This window comes from Nothobranchius furzeri, chromosome 13 (assembly GCF_043380555.1).
Source record: "Nothobranchius furzeri strain GRZ-AD chromosome 13, NfurGRZ-RIMD1, whole genome shotgun sequence".
NCBI lineage: Eukaryota > Metazoa > Chordata > Actinopteri > Cyprinodontiformes > Nothobranchiidae > Nothobranchius > Nothobranchius furzeri.
Window position 1 is genome coordinate 55,243,564 of NC_091753.1, and position 22,001 is coordinate 55,265,564.

Sequence of the window (22,001 nt, forward strand, 5' to 3'; positions counted from 1 at the left end):
ACTGCTCCCAACCAGGACGGGTCAAATGTGGAGAACAAATTTCACCATTTTGATGACTGATGGGACCTGAAACTAGCCTGGCCTGCCAGACTCCCCTTCTGTTTAAAGGGACTTTACAGAGTTTTGAATTTTTATGCTCGTGATTGCCCCCTCAGGCCAAAAGCGTAACGGCAGCTTCAATAGTAGGCTCATGCACGAGGCGCGCATGCTGTACGTGCACACTCCTTAACGAAAATACAGCTGAGACAATCCTGTGTGTGTGTGTGTGTGTGTGTGTGTGTGTGTGTGTACTTGTCTTTATGGGGTTGTGTGGACCAACCCCCGACGGGAGACCAACATTGTGTGGACATTCACCATTGTGTGGACGTTTACCCGGTCCACACAACCAAAATCCTAGAGGAAGCTTCCTTTGTCCCACCTAGAGTTAAACATAATTTTTGCACCATTCTGGCTATAGTGGAAGTCAGGGTCCACACAAACAACTCAGAAAACGTAGTCCACACAAACCCATAAAAACACGTGTGTGTGTGTGTGTGTGTGTGTGTGTTGGTTGGGGCCCCCTTGTGGCCTTAACTTTGAATTTAAAGAGCAAGTCACCCCCAAATCCACTTCTTTTTTGCTGATTAACTATATAAATGAGTGTCTAACCATGCTGTAGACACATGCAGTCAATCATTTGGCACTTAAGTGCATTTTAGTTAAAATTTAAATATTCTGCCTAAAACTGTCATTGTTGCACAGTTGTCAGGTAAAAACTCTGCATTGCATTTAAATTTAATCTGCCAATGCTATAGGCTAAGAAGTACACTATGACGTCAGCTGGTACATTATGAGGCCACAATGTTGTGTGTGTGTGTGTAGACTGCCAGACAACAGCATTTTTTGCATTTTTCAAACGGGAAGTGGGAGTGGAGTAAGAGTCTGGTAGGGGGTGACTTGCTCTTTAAAGTAAAAATTTTTCCGCTTTTGTTTTTGGTTCATCACAAACTGAGACCAAATGACTTCCTTTAATTAATGCTGCCATCTCATTATTTTGTTTATAACACTCTTTTTCTAAATAAATCCCTTAATCATCAAAAACTACTGAGATTAGATGACTTATTCACTCAGTTTAAAGACTACTCTTCTTCTTTTTCTTCTTATTATTGTTGTTGTCATTATTAAATTTGTTGTCATCTTTATTTCTCACCTTTTCCATTTTAAAGACCTTTTTTCATGTTGCTTTGCATTACTAATTTCTTTGAACAATTAAGAAAAATGTATTTGCATGCTGCAAATAAATAAATAAATAATAAGTTCATAAAAGTCCAAGACTATTTTTCCAGACTTGAATACATGCATAACTTTTCATTGTTTTATTTACTTGTTCTCTAACATTACTGTTTATCTTTGATTATGGAGAAAGAAATTATGGAAAAGTAAAACAAAAAGAAAGGATTTCAGAAAGGTAATATGCTTTTTTCCATGCTTTAACTTCCAAAGCCAAGAAATTAATTAATGAAACTGTGTATTTTTGCATGTTTCACTCATTTAGGGCAACAAAGGTGAAAACAACAACAACATTTAGTTTTCCATGTTTAGCACAAGTCTTTCTTTTTATTTTCTGTTTGGTGGTCATTTTGCCTCTAATTCTGGTCCTCCTTCCAATAAAGGCCTGGAGCTTGATGAGCTTGAGTCAAATACAGGCCCGGGCCTGTATTAGAGGATTTACGGTATCTATCATCTATCCATCTATGTCTATATCTATCTATCATCTATCTATTCATGTCTATATCTACTTATATCTACTGTATCTCTATATCTGTCTATCTATCATCTATCTATCAATCTATCTATCTATCATCTATCTATCTATCATCTATCTATCTGTCTATCTATCTATCTGTCTATCTATCTGTCTATCTATCTATCTATCTATCGAACAATTTCCAAAATTTTCACAAGGCTGGGTTTTACTGAACACTTGTTTAACTCCGTAACATGAAATCAAGTTTAATAATATAACTTGGATCACAAAATCTTCTGTGTTACTAAAACTGGTTGAAGCAAAAGTGAATACAACCTGCAACAAAAACTACTACATCTAGTATTTTGTATGACCACCATGATTTTCATGCACAACACCAAGTCCTCTAGGCATGGAATGAACAAGTTGGCGACATTTTGTATCTTTGTCTCGTCATTCCAGAGTCTAGAGTCCCAGTAGTTGTTATCACTGTTGCCTCGCAGCAAGAAGGTTGCAGGTTCGAAACTCAGCTGCAGCCTTTTTGCATGGAGTTGCATGTTCTCCCCATGCATGCCTGGGTTCCCTCTGGACACTCCGGTTTCCCCCACAGATCACAACATGCCCTATAGATTAACAATTGTAAGTCGCTTTGGATAAAAGCATATGCCAAATAAATAAACATAAAAATGCCTTGAAAAATTCAATTATCTTTGGGTTAGCATATAGCTAATGTCCCGCTGATCTCCAACCGTGGAGCATGAGCTGATGTTAAAGGCCATGGTGCCCAGCTACAATTGCAGTGGTCTGAGGTTCTGCTTGTAATTTAATAGTCCCAGTCCATATTATATCTCCACAGGCAACCGGCATGACTACAGCCTCGCACAGACGCCAGGCTGTCGTGCGAATTGGCTACCCCGGAGCCCTTCTTAGCTTCTTGGACTAGATGACTCAGCTATTAGCTACATTGGTTAATTTGTTCCAACCCTGTTCCAAACGTAAGACCCCCATCCTCAGCTCCACCTCTTTTCCCATTTTTGAATTGTCTGGGCGTGACAAGACATGTGACACGGTAAAAAAAAAATCAGTGTTGGGAACCTCCCATTTTTGGCTTAAACCTGCCGCTCACGGAACAATGGGTGGGCTATGTCCACATTTTTCATATGTCAATGGTTTTTACGTCATTTTGGAAGGAGTTGGGGCGGACTGGAACAGTAATTCAGAAGGGGAATTTATCACCAACCCAGCGCAGTATTGGTATTTTATTGTGTTTACTGCGTATCAATCAAGAACACTGTTTTTGGTGCTTCAGTGTCATGAACACATTTCACTTGTCCCTTCTTTGGTTTAGTTTGAGATAGATGCCCCCCCCCCATAAGTTGCGCTATAATGACAAATTGGTGATCACACAAACACACTGTACTATTAACCCTCCCACTGTCTTTATGGGTGACCCCACGAGGAAAGCTGACCATTGAGCAGGGCCGCCCTGCAGGGCAGGGCAGGGCAGGGCAGGGCAGGGCAGGGCAGGGCAGGGCAGGGCAGGGCAGGGCAGGGGAGGGCAGGGCCGCTCTGCAGGGCAGGGCAGGGCAGGGCAGGGCAGCCCTGCAGGGCAGGGCAGGGCAGGGCAGGGCCGCCCTGCAGGGCAGGGCAGGGCAGGGCAGGGCCGCCCTGCAGGGCAGGGCAGGGCAGGGCAGGGCCGCCCTGCAGGGCAGGGCAGGGCAGGGCCGCCCTACAGGGCAGGGCAGGGCAGGGCAGCCCTGCAGGGCAGGCCGGGCAGGGCCGCCCTGAAGGGCAGGGCAGGGCAGAGCAGCCCTGCAGGGCAGGGCAGGGCAGGGCAGGGCAGGGCCGCCCTGCAGGGCAGGGCAGGGCAGGGCAGGGCCGCCCTGCAGGGCAGGGCAGGGCAGGGCAGGGCAGGGCAGGGCAGGGCCGCCCTGCAGGGCAGTGCAGGGCAGGGCAGGGCAGGGCAGGGCCGCCCTGCAGGGCAGGGCAGGGCAGGGCAGGGCCGCCCTGCAGGGCAGGGCAGGGCAGGGCAGGGCCGCCCTGCAGGGCAGGGCAGGGCAGGGCAGGGCCGCTCTGCAGGGCAGGGCAGGGCAGGGCAGGGCATGGCCGCCCTGCATGGCAGGGCAGGGCAGGGCAGGGCAGGGCAGGGCAGGGCAGGGCCGCCCTGCAGGGCAGGGCAGGGCAGGGCAGGGCAGCCCTGCAGGGCAGGGCAGGGCAGGGCAGGACCGGCCTGCAGGGCAGGGCAGGGAAGGGCAGGGCAGGGCCGCCCTGCAGGGCAGGGCAGGGCCGCCCTGCAGGGCAGGGCAGGGCAGGGCAGGGAAGGCAGGGCAGGGCAGGGCAGGGCAGGGGAGCCCTGCAGGGCAGGGCAGGGCAGGGCAGGGCAGGGCAGGGCAGGGCAGGGCAGGGGAGCCCTGCAGGGCAGGGCAGGGCAGAGCAGGGCAGGGCAGGGGAGCCCTGCAGGGCAGGGCAGGGCAGGGCAGGGCAGGGCAGCGCAGGGGAGCCCTGCAGGGCAGGGCAGGGCAGGGCAGGGCAGGGCAGGGCAGGGCAGGGGAGCCCTGCAGGGCAGGGCAGGGCAGGGCAGGGCAGGGGAGCCCTGCAGGGCAGGGCAGGGCAGGGCAGGGCAGGGCAGGGGAACCCTGCAGGGCAGGGCAGGGCAGGGCAGGGTAGGGCAGGGGAGCCCTGCAGGGCAGGGCAGGGCAGGGCAGGGCAGGGGAGCCCTGCAGGGCAGGGCAGGGCAGGGGAGCCCTGCAGGGCAGGGCAGGGCAGGGCAGGGCAGGGCCGGGCAGGGGAGCCCTGCAGGGCAGGGCAGGGCAGGGCAGGGCAGGGCAGGGGAGCCCTGCAGGGCAGGGCAGGGCAGGGCAGGGCAGGACAGGGCAGGGGAGCCCTGCAGGGCAGGGCAGGGCAGGGCAGGGGAGCCCTGCAGGGCAGGGCAGGGCAGGGCAGGGCAGGGCAGGGGAGCCCTGCAGGGCAGGGCAGGGGAGCCCTGCAGGGCAGGGCAGGGCATGGCAGGGCAGGGCAGGGCAGGGGAGCCCTGCAGGGCAGGGCAGGGCAGGGGAGCCCTGCAGGGCAGGGCAGGGCAGGGCAGGGCAGGGGAGCCCTGCAGGGCAGGGCAGGGCAGGGGAGCCCTGCAGGGCAGGGCAGGGCAGGGCAGGGCAGGGGAGCCCTGCAGGGCAGGGCAGGGCAGGGCAGGGCAGGGCAGGGGAGCCCTGCAGGGCAGGGCAGGGCAGGGCAGGGCAGGGGAGCCCTGCAGGGCAGGGCAGGGCAGGGCAGGGCAGGGCAGGGCACGGCAGGGGAGCCCTGCAGGGCAGGGCAGGGCAGGGCAGGGCAGGGGAGCCCTGCAGGGCAGGGCAGGGCAGGGCAGGGCAGGGGAGCCCTGCAGGGCAGGGCAGGGCAGGGCAGGGCAGGGGAGCCCTGCAGGGCAGGGGAGCCCTGCAGGGCAGGGCAGGGCAGGGCAGGGGAGCCCTGCAGGGCAGGGCAGGGCAGGGCAGGGCAGGGCAGGGGAGCCCTGCAGGGCAGTGCAGGGCATGGCAGGGCAGGGCAGGGCAGGGGAGCCCTGCAGGGCAGGGCAGGGGAGCCCTGCAGGGCAGGGCAGGGCAGGGGAGCCCTGCAGGGCAGGGCAGGGCAGGGCAGGGCAGGGCAGGCCAGGGCAGGGGAGCCCTGCAGGGCAGGGCAGGGCAGGGCAGGGCAGGGGAGCCCTGCAGGGCAGGGCAGGGCAGGGCAGGGCAGGGGAGCCCTGCAGGGCAGGGCAGGGCAAGGCAGGGCAGGGGAGCCCTGCAGGGCAGGGCAGGGCAGGGCAGGGGAGCCCTGCAGGGCAGGGCAGGGCAGGGCAGGGAAGGCAGGGCAGGGCAGGGCAGGGGAGCCCTGCAGGGCAGGGCAGGGCAGGGCAGGGCAGGGGAGCCCTGCAGGGCAGGGCAGGGCAGGGCAGGGCAGGGCAGGGCAGGGCAGGGCAGGGGAGCCCTGCAGGGCAGGGCAGGGCAGGGCAGGGAAGGCAGGGCAGGGCAGGGCAGGGCAGGGCAGGGCAGGGGAGCCCTGCAGGGCAGGGCAGGGCAGGGCAGGGCAGGGGAGCCCTGCAGGGCAGGGCAGGGCAGGGCAGGGGAGCCCTGCAGGGCAGGGCAGGGCAGGGCAGGGCAGGGGAGCCCTGCAGGACAGGGCAGGGCAGGGCAGGGCAGGGCAGGGCAGCCCTGCAGGGCAGGGCAGGGCAGGGCAGGGGAGCCCTGCAGGGCAGGGCCGGGCAGGGCAGGGCAGGGCAGGGCAGGGCAGGGGAGCCCTGCAGGGCAGGGCAGGGCAGGGCAGGGCAGGGCAGGGAAGGCCAGGGCAGGGGAGCCCTGCAGGGCAGGGCAGGGCAGGGCAGGGCAGGGCAGGGGAGCCCTGCAGGGCAGGGCAGGGCAGGGCAGGGCAGGGGAGCCCTGCAGGGCAGGGCAGAGCAGGGCAGGGCAGGGCAGGGGAGCCCTGCAGGGCAGGGCAGGGCAGGGCAGGGCAGGGCAGGGAGCCCTGCATGGCAGGGCAGGGCAGGGCAGGGAAGGCAGGGCAGGGCAGGGCAGGGGAGCCCTGCAGGGCAGGGCAGGGCAGGGCAGGGGAGCCCTGCAGGGCAGGGCAGGGCAGGGCAGGGCAGGGCAGGGGAGCCCTGCAGGGCAGGGCAGGGCAGGGCAGGGGAGCCCTGCAGGGCAGGGCAGGGCAGGGGAGCCCTGCAGGGCAGAGCAGGGCAGGGCAGGGCAGGGCAGGGGAGCCCTGCAGGGCAGGGCAGGGCAGGGCAGGGCAGGGAAGGCCAGGGCAGGGGAGCCCTGCAGGGCAGGGAAGGACAGGGCAGGGCAGGGCATGGCAGGGGAGCCCTGCAGGGCAGGGCAGGGCAGGGCAGGGCAGGGGAGCCCTGCAGGGCAGGGCAGGGGAGCCCTGCAGGGCAGGGCAGGGCAGGGCAGGGCAGGGCAGGGGAGCCCTGCAGGGCAGGGCAGGGCAGGGCAGGGCAGGGCAGGGGAGCCCTGCAGGGCAGGGCAGGGCAGGGGAGCCCTGCAGGGCAGGGCAGGGCAGGGCAGGGCAGGGCAGGGCCGGGCAGGGGAGCCCTGCAGGGCAGGGCAGGGCAGGGCAGGGCAGGGCAGGGCAGGGGAGCCCTGCAGGGCAGGGCAGGGCAGGGCAGGGCAGGGGAGCCCTGCAGGGCAGGGCAGGGCAGGGCAGGGCCGGGCAGGGGAGCCCTGCAGGGCAGGGCAGGGCAGGGCAGGGCAGGGGAGCCCTGCAGGGCAGGGCAGGGCAGGGCAGGGCAGGGCAGGGCAGGGCAGGGGAGCCCTGCAGGGCAGGGCAGGGCAGGGCAGGGGAGCCCTGCAGGGCAGGGCAGGGCAGTGGAGCCCTGCAGGGCAGGGCAGGGCAGGGCAGGGGAGCCCTGCAGGGCAGGGCAGGGCAGGGCAGGGCAGGGCAGGGGAGCCCTGCAGGGCAGGGCAGGGCAGGGCAGGGCAGGGCAGGGGAGCCCTGCAGGGCAGGGCAGGGCAGGGCACGGCAGGGGAGCCCTGCAGGGCAGGATAGGGCAGGGCAGGGCAGGGGAGCCCTGCAGGGCAGGGCAGGGCAGGGCAGGGGAGCCCTGCAGGGCAGAGCAGGGCAGGGCAGGGCAGGGCAGGGCAGGGCAGGGGAGCCCTGCAGGGCAGGGCAGGGCAGGGCAGGGCAGGGCAGGGCAGGGGAGCCCTGCAGGGCAGGGCAGGGCAGGGCAGGGCAGGGCAGGGCAGGGGAGCCCTGCAGGGCAGGGCAGGGCAGGGCAGGGGAGCCCTGCAGGGCAGGGCAGGGCAGGGCAGGGCAGGGCAGGGGAGCCCTGCAGGGCAGGGCAGGGCAGGGCAGGGCAGGGGAGCCCTGCAGGGCAGGGCAGGGCAGGGCAGGGCAGCGCAGGGGAGCCCTGCAGGGCAGGGCAGGGCAGGGCAGGGCAGGGGAGCCCTGCAGGGCAGGGCAGGGCAGGGCAGGGCAGGGGAGCCCTGCAGGGCAGGGCAGGGCAGGGCAGGGCAGGGCAGGGCAGGGCAGGGCAGGGGAACCCTGCAGGGCAGGGCAGGGCAGGGCAGGGCAGGGCAGGGCAGGGGAGCCCTGCAGGGCAGGGCAGGGCCGGGCAGGGGAGCCCTGCAGGGCAGGGCAGGGCAGGGCAGGGCAGGGGAGCCCTGCAGGGCAGGGCAGGGCAGGGCAGGGCAGGGCAGGGCAGGGCAGGGGAGCCCTGCAGGGCAGGGCAGGGCAGGGCAGGGGAGCCCTGCAGGGCAGGGCAGGGCAGTGGAGCCCTGCAGGGCAGGGCAGGGCAGGGCAGGGGAGCCCTGCAGGGCAGGGCAGGGCAGGGCAGGGCAGGGCAGGGGAGCCCTGCAGGGCAGGGCAGGGCAGGGCAGGGCAGGGCAGGGGAGCCCTGCAGGGCAGGGCAGGGCAGGGCACGGCAGGGGAGCCCTGCAGGGCAGGATAGGGCAGGGCAGGGCAGGGGAGCCCTGCAGGGCAGGGCAGGGCAGGGCAGGGGAGCCCTGCAGGGCAGAGCAGGGCAGGGCAGGGCAGGGCAGGGCAGGGCAGGGGAGCCCTGCAGGGCAGGGCAGGGCAGGGCAGGGCAGGGCAGGGCAGGGGAGCCCTGCAGGGCAGGGCAGGGCAGGGCAGGGCAGGGCAGGGCAGGGGAGCCCTGCAGGGCAGGGCAGGGCAGGGCAGGGGAGCCCTGCAGGGCAGGGCAGGGCAGGGCAGGGCAGGGCAGGGGAGCCCTGCAGGGCAGGGCAGGGCAGGGCAGGGCAGGGGAGCCCTGCAGGGCAGGGCAGGGCAGGGCAGGGCAGCGCAGGGGAGCCCTGCAGGGCAGGGCAGGGCAGGGCAGGGCAGGGGAGCCCTGCAGGGCAGGGCAGGGCAGGGCAGGGCAGGGGAGCCCTGCAGGGCAGGGCAGGGCAGGGCAGGGCAGGGCAGGGCAGGGCAGGGCAGGGGAACCCTGCAGGGCAGGGCAGGGCAGGGCAGGGCAGGGCAGGGCAGGGGAGCCCTGCAGGGCAGGGCAGGGCAGGGCAGGGCAGGGGAGCACTGCAGGGCAGGATAGGGCAGGGCAGGGCAGGGGAGCCCTGCAGGGCAGGGCAGGGCAGGGCAGGGCAGGGGAGCCCTGCAGGTTAGGGCAGGGCAGGGCAGGGCAGGGGAGCCCTGCAGGGCAGGGCAGGGCAGAGCAGGGCAGGGCAGGGCAGGGCAGGGGCGCCCTGCAGGGGAGGGCAGGGCAGGGCATGGCAGGGGAGCCCTGCAGGAGAGGGCAGGGCAGGGGAGCCCTGCAGGGCAGGGCAGGGCAGGGCAGGGCAGGGGAGCCCTGCAGGGCAGGGCAGGGCAGGGCAGGGCAGGGAAGGCAGGGCAGGGCAGGGCAGGGAAGGCAGGGCAGGGCAGGGCAGGGCAGGGGAGCCCTGCAGGGCAGGGCAGGGCAGGGCAGGGGAGCCCTGCAGGGCAGGGCAGGGCAGGGCAGGGCAGGGGAGCCCTGCAGGGCAGGGCAGGGCAGGGCAGGGCAGGGCAGGGGAGCCCGGCAGGGCAGGGCAGGGCAGGGCAGGGCAGGGGAGCCCTGCAGGGCAGGGCAGGGCAGGGCAGGTCAGGGGAGCCCTGCAGGGCAGGGCAGGGCAGGGCAGGGCAGGGGAGCCCTGCAGGGCAGGGCAGGGCAGGGGAGCCCTGCAGGACAGGGCAGGGCAGGGCAGGGCAGGGCAGCCCTGCAGGGCAGGCCAGGGCAGGGCAGGGGAGCCCTGCAGGGCAGGGCAGGGCCGGGCAGGGCAGGGCAGGGCAGGGCAGGGCAGGGCAGGGGAGCCCTGCAGGGCAGGGCAGGGCAGGGCAGGGCAGGGAAGGCCAGGGCAGGGGAGCCCGGCAGGGCAGGGCAGGGCAGGGCAGGGGAGCCCTGCAGGGCAGGGCAGGGCAGGGCAGGGCAGGGCAGGGGAGCCCTGCAGGGCAGGGCAGGGCAGGGGAGCCCTGCAGGGCAGGGCAGGGCAGGGGAGCCCTGCAGGGCAGGGCAGGGCAGGGCAGGGCAGGGGAGCCCTGCATGGCAGGGCAGGGCAGGGCAGGGCAGGGGAGCCCTGCAGGGCAGGGCAGGGCAGGGCAGGGGAGCCCTGCAGGGCAGGGCAGGGCAGGGGAGCCCTGCAGGGCAGGGCAGGGCAGGGCAGGGGAGCCCTGCAGGGCAGGGCAGGGCAGGGCAGCGCAGGGGAGCCCTGCAGGGCAGGGCAGGGCAGGGCAGGGGAGCCCTGCAGGGGAGCCCTGCAGGGCAGGGGAGGGCAGGGCAGGGGAGCCCTGCAGGGCAGGGCAGGGAAGGCCAGGGCAGGGGAGTCCGGCAGGGCAGGGCAGGGCAGGGGAGCCCTGCAGGGCAGGGCAGGGCAGGGCAGGGCAGGGGAGCCCTGCAGGGCAGGGCAGGGCAAGGGAGCCCTGCAGGGCAGGGGAGCCCTGCAGGGCAGGGCAGGGCCGGGCAGGGCAGGGCAGGGCAGGGCAGGGCAGGGGAGACCTGCAGGGCAGGGCAGGGCAGGGCTGAAGGCCAGGCAGGGGAGCCCTGCAGGGCAGGGCAGGGCAGGGCAGGGCAGGGCAGGGCAGGGCAGGGGAGCCCTGCAGGGCAGGGCAGGGCAGGGCAGGGCAGGGGAGCCCTGCAGGGCAGGGCAGGGCAGGGCAGGGCAGGGGCAGGGCAGGGCAGGGGAGCCCTGCAGGGCAGGGGCAGGGCAGGGCAGGGCAGGGCAGGGCAGGGCAGGGCAGGGGAGCCCTGCATGGCAGGGCAGGGCAGGGCAGGGAAGGCAGGGCAGGGCAGGGCAGGGGAGCCCTGCAGGGCAGGGCAGGGCAGGGGAGCCCTGCAGGGCAGGGCAGGGCAGGGCAGGGCAGGGCAGGGGAGCCCTGCAGGGCAGGGCAGGGCAGGGCAGGGGAGCCCTGCAGGGCAGGGCAGGGCAGGGGCAGGGGAGCCCTGCAGGGCAGGGCAGGGCAGGGCAGGGGAGCCCTGCAGGGCAGGGCAGGGCCAGGGCAGGGCAGGGCAGGGCAGGGGAGCCCTGCAGGGCAAGGGCAGGGCAGGGCAGGGCAGGGCAGGGGGCCCTGCAGGGCAGGGCAGGGCAGGGCAGGGCAGGGAAGGCCAGGGCAGGGGAGCCCTGCAGGGCAGGGCAGGGGAGCCCTGCAGGGCAGGGCAGGGCAGGGCAGGGGAGCCCTGCAGGGCAGGGCAGGGCAGGGAAGGGCAGGGGAGCCCTGCAGGGCAGGGCAGGGCAGGGCAGGGCAGGGCCGGGCAGGGGAGCCCTGCAGGCAGGGCAGGGCAGGGCAGGGCAGGGCAGGGCAGGGCAGGGGAGCCCTGCAGGGCAGGGCAGGGCAGGGCAGGGCAGGGGAGCCCTGCAGGGCAGGGCAGGGCAGGGGAGCCCTGCAGGGCAGGGCAGGGCAGGGCAGGGCAGGGGCAGGGGAGCCCTGCAGGGCAGGGCAGGGCAGGGCAGGGCAGGGCAGGGCAGGGCAGGGCAGGGGAGCCCTGCAGGGCAGGACAGGGCAGGGCAGGGGAGCCCTGCAGGGCAGGGCAGGGCAGGGCAGTGGAGCCCTGCAGGGCAGGGCAGGGCAGGGCAGGGCAGGGGAGCCCTGCAGGGCAGGGCAGGGGCAGGGCAGGGCAGGGCAGGGCAGGGGAGCCCTGCAGGGCAGGGCAGGGCAGGGCAGGGCAGGGCAGGGCAGGGGAGCCCTGCAGGGCAGGGCAGGGCAGGGCACGGCAGGGGAGCCCTGCAGGGCAGGATAGGGCAGGGCAGGGCAGGGGAGCCCTGCAGGGCAGGGCAGGGCAGGGCAGGGCAGGGCAGGGGAGCCCTGCAGGGCAGAGCAGGGCAGGGCAGGGCAGGGCAGGGCAGGGGAGCCCTGCAGGGCAGGGCAGGGCAGGGCAGGGCAGGGGAGCCCTGCAGGGCAGGGCAGGGCAGGGCAGGGCAGGGCAGGGGAGCCCTGCAGGGCAGGGCAGGGCAGGGCAGGGGAGCCCTGCAGGGCAGGGCAGGGCAGGGCAGGGCAGGGCAGGGGAGCCCTGCAGGGCAGGGCAGGGCAGGGCAGGGCAGGGGAGCCTGCAGGGCAGGGCAGGGCAGGGCAGGGCAGCGCAGGGGAGCCCTGCAGGGCAGGGCAGGGCAGGGCAGGGCAGGGGAGCCCTGCAGGGCAGGGCAGGGCAGGGCAGGGCAGGGGAGCCCTGCAGGGCAGGGCAGGGCAGGGCAGGGCAGGGCAGGGCAGGGGAACCCTGCAGGGCAGGGCAGGGCAGGGCAGGGCAGGGCAGGGCAGGGGAGCCCTGCAGGGCAGGGCAGGGCAGGGCAGGGCAGGGGAGCCCTGCAGGGCAGGGCAGGGCAGGGCAGGGCAGGGGAGCCCTGCAGGGCAGGGCAGGGCAGGGCAGGGCAGGGGAGCCCTGCAGGTTAGGGCAGGGCAGGGCAGGGCAGGGGAGGCCCTGCAGGGCAGGGCAGGGCAGAGCAGGGCAGGGCAGGGCAGGGCAGGGGCGCCTGCAGGGGAGGGCAGGGCAGGGCATGGCAGGGGAGCCCTGCAGGGCAGGGCAGGGCAGGGGAGCCCTGCAGGGCAGGGCAGGGCAGGGCAGGGGAGCCCTGCAGGGCAGGGCAGGGGAGCCCTGCAGGGCAGGGCAGGGCAGGGCAGGGCAGGGGAGCCCTGCAGGGCAGGGCAGGGCAGGGAAGGCAGGGCAGGGCAGGGCAGGGCAGGGGAGCCCTGCAGGGCAGGGCAGGGCAGGGCAGGGGAGCCCTGCAGGGCAGGGCAGGGCAGGGCAGGGCAGGGCAGGGGAGCCCTGCAGGGCAGGGCAGGGCAGGGCAGGGGAGCCCGGCAGGGCAGGGCAGGGCAGGGCAGGGGGAGCCCTGCAGGGCAGGGCAGGGCAGGGCAGGGCAGGGGAGCCCTGCAGGGCAGGGCAGGGCAGGGCAGGTCAGGGGAGCCCTGCAGGGCAGGGCAGGGCATGGCAGGGCAGGGCAGGGCAGGGGAGCCTGCAGGACAGGGCAGGGCAGGGCAGGGCAGGCCAGGGCAGGGGAGCCCTGCAGGGCAGGGCAGGGCAGGGCAGGGCAGGGGAGCCCTGCAGGGCAGGGCAGGGCAGGGCAGGGCAGGGGAGCCCTGCAGGGCAGGGCAGGGCAGGGCAGGGAAGGCAGGGCAGGGCAGGGCAGGGCAGGGGAGCCCTGCAGGGCAGGGCAGGGCAGGGCAGGGCAGGGCAGGGCAGGGGAGCCCTGCAGGGCAGGGCAGGGCAGGGCAGGGCAGGGGAGCCCTGCAGGGCAGGGCAGGGCAGGGCAGGGCAGGGAAGGCAGGGCAGGGCAGGGGAGCCCTGCAGGGCAGGGCAGGGCAGGGCAGGGCAGGGCAGGGCAGGGGAGCCCTGCAGGGCAGGGCAGGGCAGGGCAGGGGAGCCCTGCAGGGCAGGGCAGGGCAGGGGAGCCCTGCAGGACAGGGCAGGGCAGGGCAGGGCAGGGCAGGGCAGCCCTGCAGGGCAGGCCAGGGCAGGGCAGGGGAGCCCTGCAGGGCAGGGCAGGGCCGGGCAGGGCAGGGCAGGGCAGGGCAGGGCAGGGGAGCCCTTTAGGGCAGGGCAGGGCAGGGCAGGGCAGGGGAGCCCTTTAGGGCAGGGCAGGGAAGGCCAGGGCAGGGGAGCCCGGCAGGGCAGGGCAGGGCAGGGCAGGGCAGGGGAGCCCTGCAGGGCAGGGCAGGGCAGGGGAGCCCTGCAGGGCAGGGCAGGGCAGGGGAGCCCTGCAGGGCAGGGCAGGGCAGGGGAGCCCTGCAGGGCAGGGCAGGGCAGGGGAGCCCTGCAGGGCAGGGCAGGGCAGGGCAGGGCAGGGGAGCCCTGCATGGCAGGGCAGGGCAGGGCAGGGAAGGCAGGGCAGGGCAGGGCAGGGCAGGGGAGCCCTGCAGGGCAGGGCAGGGCAGGGCAGGGGAGCCCTGCAGGGCAGGGCAGGGCAGGGGAGCCCTGCAGGGCAGGGCAGGGCAGGGCAGGGGAAGCCCTGCAGGGCAGGGCAGGGCAGGGCAGCGCAGGGGAGCCCTGCAGGGCAGGGCAGGGCAGGGCAGGGCAGGGCAGGGCAGGGGAGCCCTGCAGGGCAGGGCAGGGCAGGGCAGGGCAGGGGAGCCCTGCAGGGCAGGGCAGGGCAGGGCCGGGCAGGGGGAGCCCTGCAGGGCAGGGCAGGGCAGGGCAGGGCAGGGCAGGGGAGCCCTGCAGGGCAGGGCAGGGCAGGGCAGGGAAGGCCAGGGCAGGGGAGTCCGGCAGGGCAGGGCAGGGCAGGGGAGCCCTGCAGGGCAGGGCAGGGCAGGGGAGCCCTGCAGGGCAGGGCAGGGCAGGGCAGGGGAGCCCTGCAGGGCAGGGCAGGGCAGGGGAGCCCTGCAGGGCAGGGCAGGGCAGGGCAGGGCAGGGCAGGGGAGCCCTGCAGGGCAGGGCAGGGCAGGGCAGGGCAGGGGAGCCCTGCAGGGCAGGGCAGGGCAGGGCAGGGCAGGGGAGCCCTGCAGGGCAGGGCAGGGCAGGGCAGGGCAGGGGAGCCCTGCAGGGCAGGGCAGGGCAGGGCAGGGCAGGGGAGCCCTGCAGGTTAGGGCAGGGCAGGGCAGGGCAGGGGAGCCCTGCAGGGCAGGGCAGGGCAGAGCAGGGCAGGGCAGGGCAGGGCAGGGGCGCCCTGCAGGGCAGGGCAGGGCAGGGCATGGCAGGGGAGCCCTGCAGGGCAGGGCAGGGCAGGGGAGCCCTGCAGGGCAGGGCAGGGCAGGGCAGGGGAGCCCTGCAGGGCAGGGCAGGGCAGGGCAGGGCAGGGGAGCCCTGCAGGGCAGGGCAGGGCAGGGCAGGGCAGGGCAGGGCAGGGCAGGGCAGGGGAGCCCTGCAGGGCAGGGCAGGGCAGGGGAGCCCTGCAGGGCAGGGCAGGGCAGGGCAGGGCAGGGGAGCCCTGCAGGGCAGGGCAGGGCAGGGCAGGGCAGGGGAGCCCGGCAGGGCAGGCAGGGCAGGGCAGGGGAGCCCTGCAGGCAGGGCAGGGGCAGGGCAGGGCAGGGGAGCCCTGCAGGGCAGGGCAGGGCAGGGCAGGTCAGGGGAGCCCTGCAGGGCAGGGCAGGGCATGGCAGGGCAGGTCAGGGGAGCCCTGCAGGGCAGGGCATGGCAGGGCAGGGCAGGGCAGGGGAGCCCTGCAGGGCAGGGCAGGGCAGGGCAGGGCAGGCCAGGGCAGGGGAGCCCTGCAGGGCAGGGCAGGGCAGGGGAGCCCTGCAGGGCAGGGCAGGGCAGGGCAGGGCAGGGGAGCCCTGCTGGGCAGGGCAGGGCAGGGCAGGGAAGGCAGGGCAGGGCAGGGCAGGGCAGGGGAGCCCTGCAGGGCAGGGCAGGGCAGGGCAGGGCAGGGGAGCCCTGGCAGGGCAGGGCAGGGCAGGGCAGCGCAGGGGAGCCCTGCAGGGCAGGGCAGGGCAGGGCAGGGCAGGGGAGCCCTGCAGGGCAGGGCAGGGCAGGGCAGGGCAGGGCCGGGCAGGGGAGCCCTGCAGGGCAGGGCAGGGCAGGGCAGGGCAGGGCAGGGCAGGGCAGGGCAGGGGAGCCCTGCAGGGCAGGGCAGGGCAGGGCAGGGAAGGCCAGGGCAGGGGAGCCCGGCAGGGCAGGGGAGCCCTGCAGGGCAGGGCAGGGCAGGGCAGGGGAAGCCCTGCAGGGCAGGGCAGGGCAGGGGAGCCCTGCAGGGCAGGGCAGGGCAGGGGAGCCCTGCATGGCAGGGCAGGGCAGGGCAGGGAAGGCAGGGCAGGGGCAGGGCAGGGCAGGGGAGCCCTGCAGGGCAGGGCAGGGCAGGGCAGGGGATCCCTGCAGGGCAGGGCAGGGCAGGGGAGCCCTGCAGGGCAGGGCAGGCAGGGCAGGGGAGCCCTGCAGGGCAGGGCAGGGCAGGGCAGTGCAGGGGAGCCCTGCAGGGCAGGGCAGGGCAGGGCAGGGCAGGGGAAGCCCTGCAGGGCAGGGCAGGGCAGGGCAGGGCAGGGCAGGGCCGGGCAGGGGAGCCCTGCAGGGCAGGGCAGGGCAGGGCAGGGCAGGGCAGGGCAGGGCAGGGCAGGGGAGCCCTGCAGGGCAGGGCAGGGCAGGGCAGGGCAGGGCCGGGCAGGGGAGCCCTGCAGGGCAGGGCAGGGCAGGGCAGGGCAGGGGAGCCCTGCAGGGCAGGGCAGGGCAGGGCAGGGCAGGGCAGGGGCAGGGCAGGGGAGCCCTGCAGGGCAGGGCAGGGCAGGGCAGTGGAGCCCTGCAGGGCAGGGCAGGGCAGGGCAGGGCAGGGCAGGGCAGGGGAGCCCTGCAGGGCAGGGCAGGGCAGGGCAGGGCAGGGCAGGGCAGGGCAGGGCAGGGGAGCCCTGCAGGCAGGGCAGGGCAGGGCAGGGCAGGGCAGGGGAGCCCTGCAGGGCAGGGCAGGGCAGGGCACGGCAGGGGAGCCCTGCAGGGCAGGATAGGGCAGGGCAGGGCAGGGGAGCCCTGCAGGGCAGGAATAGGGCAGGGCAGGGCAGGGCAGGGGAGCCCTGCAGGGCAGAGCAGGGCAGGGCAGGGCAGGGCAGGGCAGGGCAGGGCAGGGGAGCCCTGCAGGGCAGGGCAGGGCAGGGCAGGGCAGGGCAGGGGAGCCCTGCAGGGCAGGGCAGGGCAGGGCAGGGCAGGGGAGCCCTGCAGGGCAGGGCAGGGCAGGGCAGGGGAGCCCTGCAGGGCAGGGCAGGGCAGGGCAGGGCAGGGGAGCCCTGCAGGGCAGGGCAGGGCAGGGCAGGGGAGCCCTGCAGGGCAGGGCAGGGCAGGGCAGGGCAGCGCAGGTGGAGCTCTGCAGGGCAGGGCAGGGCAGGGCAGGGCAGGGGAGCCCTGCAGGGCAGGGCAGGGCAGGGCAGGGCAGGGGAGCCCTGCAGGGCAGGGCAGGGCAGGGCAGGGCAGGGGAGCCCTGCAGGGCAGGGCAGGGCAGGGCAGGGCAGGGCAGGGGAGCCCTGCAGGGCAGGGCAGGGCAGGGCAGGGCAGGGGAGCCCTGCAGGGCAGGGCAGGGCAGGGCAGGGCAGGGCAGGGCAGGGCAGGGCAGGGCAGGGGAACCCTGCAGGGCAGGGCAGGGCAGGGCAGGGCAGGGGAGCCCTGCAGGGCAGGGCAGGGTAGGGCAGGGCAGGGGAGCCCTGCAGGTTAGGGCAGGGCAGGGCAGGGCAGGGGAGCCCTGCAGGGCAGGGCAGGGAAGAGCAGGGCAGGGCAGGGCAGGGCAGGGGCGCCCTGCAGGGCAGGGCATGGCAGGGGAGCCCTGCAGGGCAGGGCAGGGCAGGGGAGCCCTGCAGGGCAGGGCAGGGCAGGGCAGGGCAGGGGAGCCCTGCAGGGCAGGGCAGGGCAGGGCAGGGCAGGGCAGCAGGGGAGCCCTGCAGGGCAGGGCAGGGCAGGGAAGGCAGGGCAGGGCAGGGCAGGGCAGGGGAGCCCTGCAGGGCAGGGCAGGGCAGGGCAGGGGAAGCCCTGCAGGGCAGGGCAGGGCAGGGCAGGGCAGGGCAGGGGAGCCCTGCAGGGCAGGGCAGGGCAGGGCAGGGGAGCCCGGCAGGGCAGGGCAGGGCAGGGCAGGGGAGCCCTGCAGGGCAGGGCAGGGCAGGGCAGGGCAGGGGAGCCCTGCAGGGCAGGGCAGGGCAGGGCAGGCCAGGGCAGGGCAGGGGAGCCCTGCAGGGCAGGGGCAGGGCAGGGCATGGCAGGGCAGGGCAGGGCAGGGGAGCCCTGCAGGGCAGGGCAGGGCAGGGCAGGGCAGGCCAGGGCAGGGGAGCCCTGCAGGGCAGGGCAGGGCAGGGCAGGGCAGGGAGCCCTGCAGGGCAGGGCAGGGCAGGGCAGGGGAGCCCTGCAGGGCAGGGCAGGGCAGGGCAGGGGAGCCCTGCAGGGCAGGGCAGGGCACGGCAGGGAAGGCAGGGCAGGGCAGGGCAGGGCAGGGGAGCCCTGCAGGGCAGGGCAGGGCAGGGCAGGGCAGGGCAGGGGGAGCCCTGCAGGGCAGGGCAGGGCAGGGCAGGGCAGGGCAGGGGAGCCCTGCAGGGGCAGGGCAGGGCAGGGCAGGGCAGGGAAGGCAGGGCAGGGCAGGGGAGCCCTGCAGGGCAGGGCAGGGCAGGGCAGGGCAGGGGAGCCCTGCAGGGCAGGGCAGGGCAGGGCAGGGGAGCCCTGCAGGGCCGGGCAGGGCAGGGCAGGGCAGGGGAGCCCTGCAGGACAGGGCAGGGCAGGGCAGCCCTGCAGGGCAGGGCAGGGCAGGGCAGGGGAGCCCTGCAGGGCAGCGCAGGGCCGGGCAGGGCAGGGCAGGGCAGGGGAGCCCTGCAGGGCAGGGCAGGGCAGGGCAGGGCAGGGCAGGGCAGGGCAGGGAGGCCAGGGCAGGGGAGCCCTGCAGGGCAGGGCAGGGTAGGGCAGGGCAGGGCAGGGCAGGGCAGGGGAGCCCTGCAGGGCAGGGCAGGGCAGGGCAGGGCAGGGGAGCCCTGCAGGGCAGGGCAGGGCAGGGGCAGGGGAGCCCTGCAGGGCAGGGCAGGGCAGGGCAGGGCAGGGGAGCCCTGCATGGCAGGGCAGGGCAGGGCAGGGAAGGCAGGGCAGGGCAGGGCAGGCAGGGGAGCCTGCAGGGCAGGGCAGGTCAGGGCAGGGGAGCCCTGCAGGGCAGGGCAGGGCAGGGCAGGGGAGCCCTGCAGGGCAGGGCAGGGCAGGGCAGGGCAGGGCAGGGCAGGGCAGGGCAGGGGAGCCCTGCAGGGCAGGGCAGGGCAGGGCAGGGCAGGGGGAGCCCTGCAGGGCAGGGCAGGGCAGGGCAGGGCAGGGGAGCCCTGCAGGGCAGGGCAGGGCAGGGGAGCCCTGCATGGCAGGGCAGGGCAGGGCAGGGAAGGCAGGGCAGGGCAGGGCAGGGCAGGGCAGGGAGCCCTGCAGGGCAGGGCAGGGCAGGGCAGGGCAGGGGAGCCCTGCAGGGCAGGGCAGGGCACGGCAGGGGAGCCCTGCAGGTTAGGATAGGGCAGGGCAGGGCAGGGCAGGGCAGGGCAGGGCAGGGGAGCCCTGCAGGGCAGAGCAGGGCAGGGCAGGGCAGGGCAGGGCAGGGGAGCCCTGCAGGGCAGGGCAGGGCAGGGCAGGGCAGGGCAGGGCAGGGCAGGGCAGGGGAGCCCTGCAGGGCAGGGCAGGGCAGGGCAGGGCAGGGGAGCCCCACAGGGCAGGGCAGGGCAGGGGAGCCCTGCAGGGCAGGGCAGGGCAGGGCAGGGCAGGGAGCCCTGCAGGGCAGGGCAGGGCAGGGCAGGGGAGCCCTGCAGGGCAGGGCAGGGCAGGGCAGGGCAGGGCAGCGCAGGGGAGCCCTGCAGGGCAGGGCAGGGCAGGGCAGGGCAGGGGAGCCCTGCAGGGCAGGGCAGGGGCAGGGCAGGGCAGGGCAGGGGAGCCCTGCAGGGCAGGGCAGGGCAGGGCAGGGCCAGGGGAGCCCTGCAGGGCAGGGCAGGGCAGGGCAGGGCAGGGCAGGGCAGGGGAGCCCTGCAGGGCAGGGCAGGGCAGGGCAGGGCAGGGGAACCCTGCAGGGCAGGGCAGGGCAGGGCAGGGCAGGGCAGGGGAGCCCTGCAGGGCAGGGCAGGGCAGGGCAGGGCAGGGGAGCCCTGCAGGGCAGGGCAGGGCAGGGGAGCCCTGCAGGTTAGGGCAGGGCAGGGCAGGGCAGGGGAGCCCTGCAGGGCAGGGCAGGGCAGAGCAGGGCAGGGCCAGGCAGGGCAGGGGCGCCCTGCAGGGCAGGGCAGGGCAGGGCATGGCAGGGAGCCCTGCAGGGCAGGGCAGGGCAGGGGAGCCCTGCAGGGCAGGGCAGGGCAGGGCAGGGCAGGGGAGCCCTGCAGGGCAGGGCAGGGCAGGGCAGGGGAGCCCTGCAGGGCAGGGCAGGGCAGGGCAGGGGAGCCCTGCAGGGCAGGGCTGGGCAGGGAAGGCAGGGCAGGGCAGGGCAGGGCAGGGCAGGGGAGCCCTGCAGGGCAGGGCAGGGCAGGGCAGGGCAGGGGAGCCCTGCAGGGCAGGGCAGGGCAGGGCAGGGGAGCCCTGCAGGGCAGGGCAGGGCAGGGCAGGGCAGGGCAGGGGAGCCCTGCAGGCAGGGCAGGGCAGGGCAGGGCAGGGCAGGGGGAGCCCTGCAGGGCAGGGCAGGGCAGGGCAGGGCAGGGGAGCCCTGCAGGGCAGGGCAGGGCATGGCAGGGCAGGGCAGGGCAGGGGAGCCCTGCAGGGCAGGGCAGGGCAGGGGAGCCCTGCAGGGCAGGGCAGGGCAGGGGAGCCCTGCAGGGCAGGGCAGGGCAGGGCAGGGCAGGGCAGGGCAGGCCAGGGCAGGGCAGGGCAGGGGCAGGGGAGCCCTGCAGGGCAGGGCAGGGCAGGGCAGGGCAGGGCAGGGGAGCCCTGCAGGGCAGGGCAGGGCAGGGCAGGGCAGGGCAGGGGAGCCCTGCAGGGCAGGGCAGGGCAGGGCAGGGCAGGGGAGCCCTGCAGGGCAGGGCAGGGCATGGCAGGGCAGGGCAGGGGCAGGGGAGCCCTGCAGGGCAGGGCAGGGCAGGGGAGCCCTGCAGGGCAGGGCAGGGCAGGGGAGCCCTGCAGGGCAGGGCAGGGCAGGGCAGGGCAGGGCAGGGCAGGCCAGGGCAGGGCAGGGCAGGGCAGGGGAGCCCTGCAGGGCAGGGCAGGGCAGGGCAGGGCAGGGCAGGGGAGCCCTGCAAGGGCAGGGCAGGGCAGGGCAGGGGAGCCCTGCAGGGCAGGGCAGGGCAGGGCAGGGAAGGCAGGGCAGGGCAGGGCAGGGCAGGGGAGCCCTGCAGGGCAGGGCAGGGCAGGGCAGGGCAGGGGAGCCCTGCAGGGCAGGGCAGGGCAGGGCAGGGCAGGGGAGCCCTGCAGGGCAGGGCAGGGGAGCCCTGCAGGGCAGGGCAGGGCAGGGCAGGGCAGGGGAGCTCTGCAGGGCAGGGCAGGGCAGGGCAGGGGAGCCCTGCAGGGCAGGGCAGGGCAGGGCAGGGCAGGGCAGGGGAGCCCTGCAGGGCAGGGCAGGGCATGGCAGGGCAGGGCAGGGCAGGGGAGCCCTGCAGGGCAGGGCAGGGGAGCTCTGCAGGGCAGGGCAGGGCAGGGCAGGGCAGGGCAGGGGAGCCCTGCAGGGCAGGGCAGGGCAGGGCAGGGCAGGCCAGGGCAGGGCAGGGCAGGGGAGCCCTGCAGGGCAGGGCAGGGAAGGGCAGGGCAGGGGAGCCCTGCAGGGCAGGGCAGGGCACTGCAGGGCAGGGCAGGGCAGGGAAGGCAGGGCAGGGCAGGGCATGGCAGGGGAGGGAAGGCAGGGCAGGGCAGGGCATGGCAGGGGAGCCCTGCAGGGCAGGGCACGGCAGGGGAGCCCTGCAGGGCAGGGCAGGGCAGGGCAGGGCAGGGCAGGGGAGCCCTGCAGGGCAGGGCAGGGCATGGCAGGGCAGGGCAGGGCAGGGGAGCCTTGCAGGGCAGGGCAGGGCAGGGGAGCCCTGCAGGGCAGGGCAGGGCAGGGCAGGGCAGGGCAGGGGAGCCCTGCAGGGCAGGGCAGGGCAGGGGAGCCCTGCAGGGCAGGGCAGGGCAGGGCAGGGAAGGCAGGGCAGGGCAGGGCATGGCAGGGGAGCCCTGCAGGGCAGGGCAGGGCAGGGCAGGGCAGGGCAGGGCAGGGGAGCCCTGCAGGGCAGGGCAGGGCAGGGCAGGGCAGGGGAGCCCTGCAGGGCAGGGCAGGGCATGGCAGGGCAGGGCAGGGCAGGGGAGCCCTGCAGGGCAGGGCAGGGCAGGGGAGCCCTGCAGGGCAGGGCAGGGCAGGGCAGGGCAGGGCAGGGGAGCCCTGCAGGGCAGGGCAGGGCAGGGGAGCCCTGCAGGGCAGGGCAGGGCAGGGCAGGGGAGCTCTGCAGGGCAGGGCAGGGCAGGGCAGGGAAGGCAGGGCAGGGCAGGGCATGGCAGGGGAGCCCTGCAGGGCAGGGCAGGGCAGGGGAGCCCTGCAGGGCAGGGCAGGGCAGGGCAGGGGAGCCCTGCATGGCAGGGCAGGGCAGGGCAGGGAAGGCAGGGCAGGGCAGGGCATGGCAGGGGAGCCCTGCAGGGCAGGGCAGGGCAGGGGAGCCCTGCAGGGCAGGGCAGGGCAGGGCAGGGGAGCCCTGCATGGCAGGGCAGGGCAGGGCAGGGAAGGCAGGGCAGGGCAGGGCAGGGGCAGGGGAGCCCTGCAGGGCAGGGCAGGGCAGGGCAGGGCAGGGGAGCCCTGCAAGGGCAGGGCAGGGCACGGCAGGGGAGCCCTGCAGGGCAGGGCAGGGCAGGGCAGGGGCAGGCAGGGCAGGGCGGCAGGGGAGCCCTGCAGGCAGGGCAGGGCGGGCAGGGGAGCCCTGCAGGGCAGGGCAGGGCAGGGCAGGGGAGCCCTGCAGGGCAGGGCAGGGCAGGGCAGGGAAGGCAGGGCAGGGCAGGGGAGCCCTGCAGGGCAGGGCAGGGAAGGGCAGGGCAGGGGAGCCTGCAGGGGCAGGGCAGGGCAGGGCA

The 22,001-nt window shown here is 72.7% G+C and overlaps 2 protein-coding genes across 2 annotated transcripts; one reads left to right on the forward strand and one right to left on the reverse strand.

The window, feature by feature from the left end:
* Window positions 1–2,674: 2,674 nt before the first annotated feature.
* On the reverse strand, window positions 2,675–8,912 carry LOC139062425 (uncharacterized). Its single transcript, XM_070543270.1, has 7 exons — window positions 8,838–8,912; window positions 8,658–8,795; window positions 6,142–6,274; window positions 5,188–5,302; window positions 3,766–3,890; window positions 3,162–3,212; window positions 2,675–2,769 (listed from the first exon to the last, which is right to left on the reverse strand). The coding sequence occupies exons 1-7, from the start codon at window positions 8,910–8,912 to the stop codon at window positions 2,675–2,677; spliced, it is 732 nt and encodes a 243-aa protein (XP_070399371.1).
* LOC139062426 (spidroin-1-like) lies at window positions 8,911–19,180 on the forward strand. The gene is made up of 9 exons (XM_070543271.1): window positions 8,911–8,936; window positions 9,080–9,259; window positions 9,518–9,706; window positions 9,904–10,054; window positions 10,105–10,256; window positions 13,763–13,920; window positions 17,375–17,518; window positions 17,752–17,886; window positions 19,176–19,180. Exons 1-9 carry the CDS (start codon window positions 8,911–8,913, stop codon window positions 19,178–19,180), a joined length of 1,140 nt encoding a protein of 379 aa, XP_070399372.1.
* The last annotated feature ends 2,821 nt before the right edge of the window (window positions 19,181–22,001 follow it).

Coding starts and splice junctions, on each gene's coding strand:
- LOC139062426 (XM_070543271.1), top strand. CDS start 8,911: ATGGCAGGGGAGCCCTGCAGGAGAGG. Junction 9,260..9,517: donor GGCAGGGCAGGGCAGGGCAG/GTCAGGGGAGCC, acceptor AGGCCAGGGCAG/GGGAGCCCGGCAGGGCAGGG. Junction 10,257..13,762: donor GGGCAGGGGAGCCCTGCAGG/GCAGGGCAGGGC, acceptor GGAGCCCTGCAG/GGCAGGGCAGGGCAGGGCAG.
- LOC139062425 (XM_070543270.1), bottom strand. CDS start 8,912: ATGCCCTGCCCTGCCCTCCCCTGCAGGGCGCCCCTGCCCTGCCCTGCC. Junction 8,796..8,837: donor GCTCTGCCCTGCCCTGCCCT/GCAGGGCTCCCC, acceptor CCTAACCTGCAG/GGCTCCCCTGCCCTGCCCTG. Junction 2,770..3,161: donor TGGGGTCACCCATAAAGACA/GTGGGAGGGTTA, acceptor TGTCACGCCCAG/ACAATTCAAAAATGGGAAAA.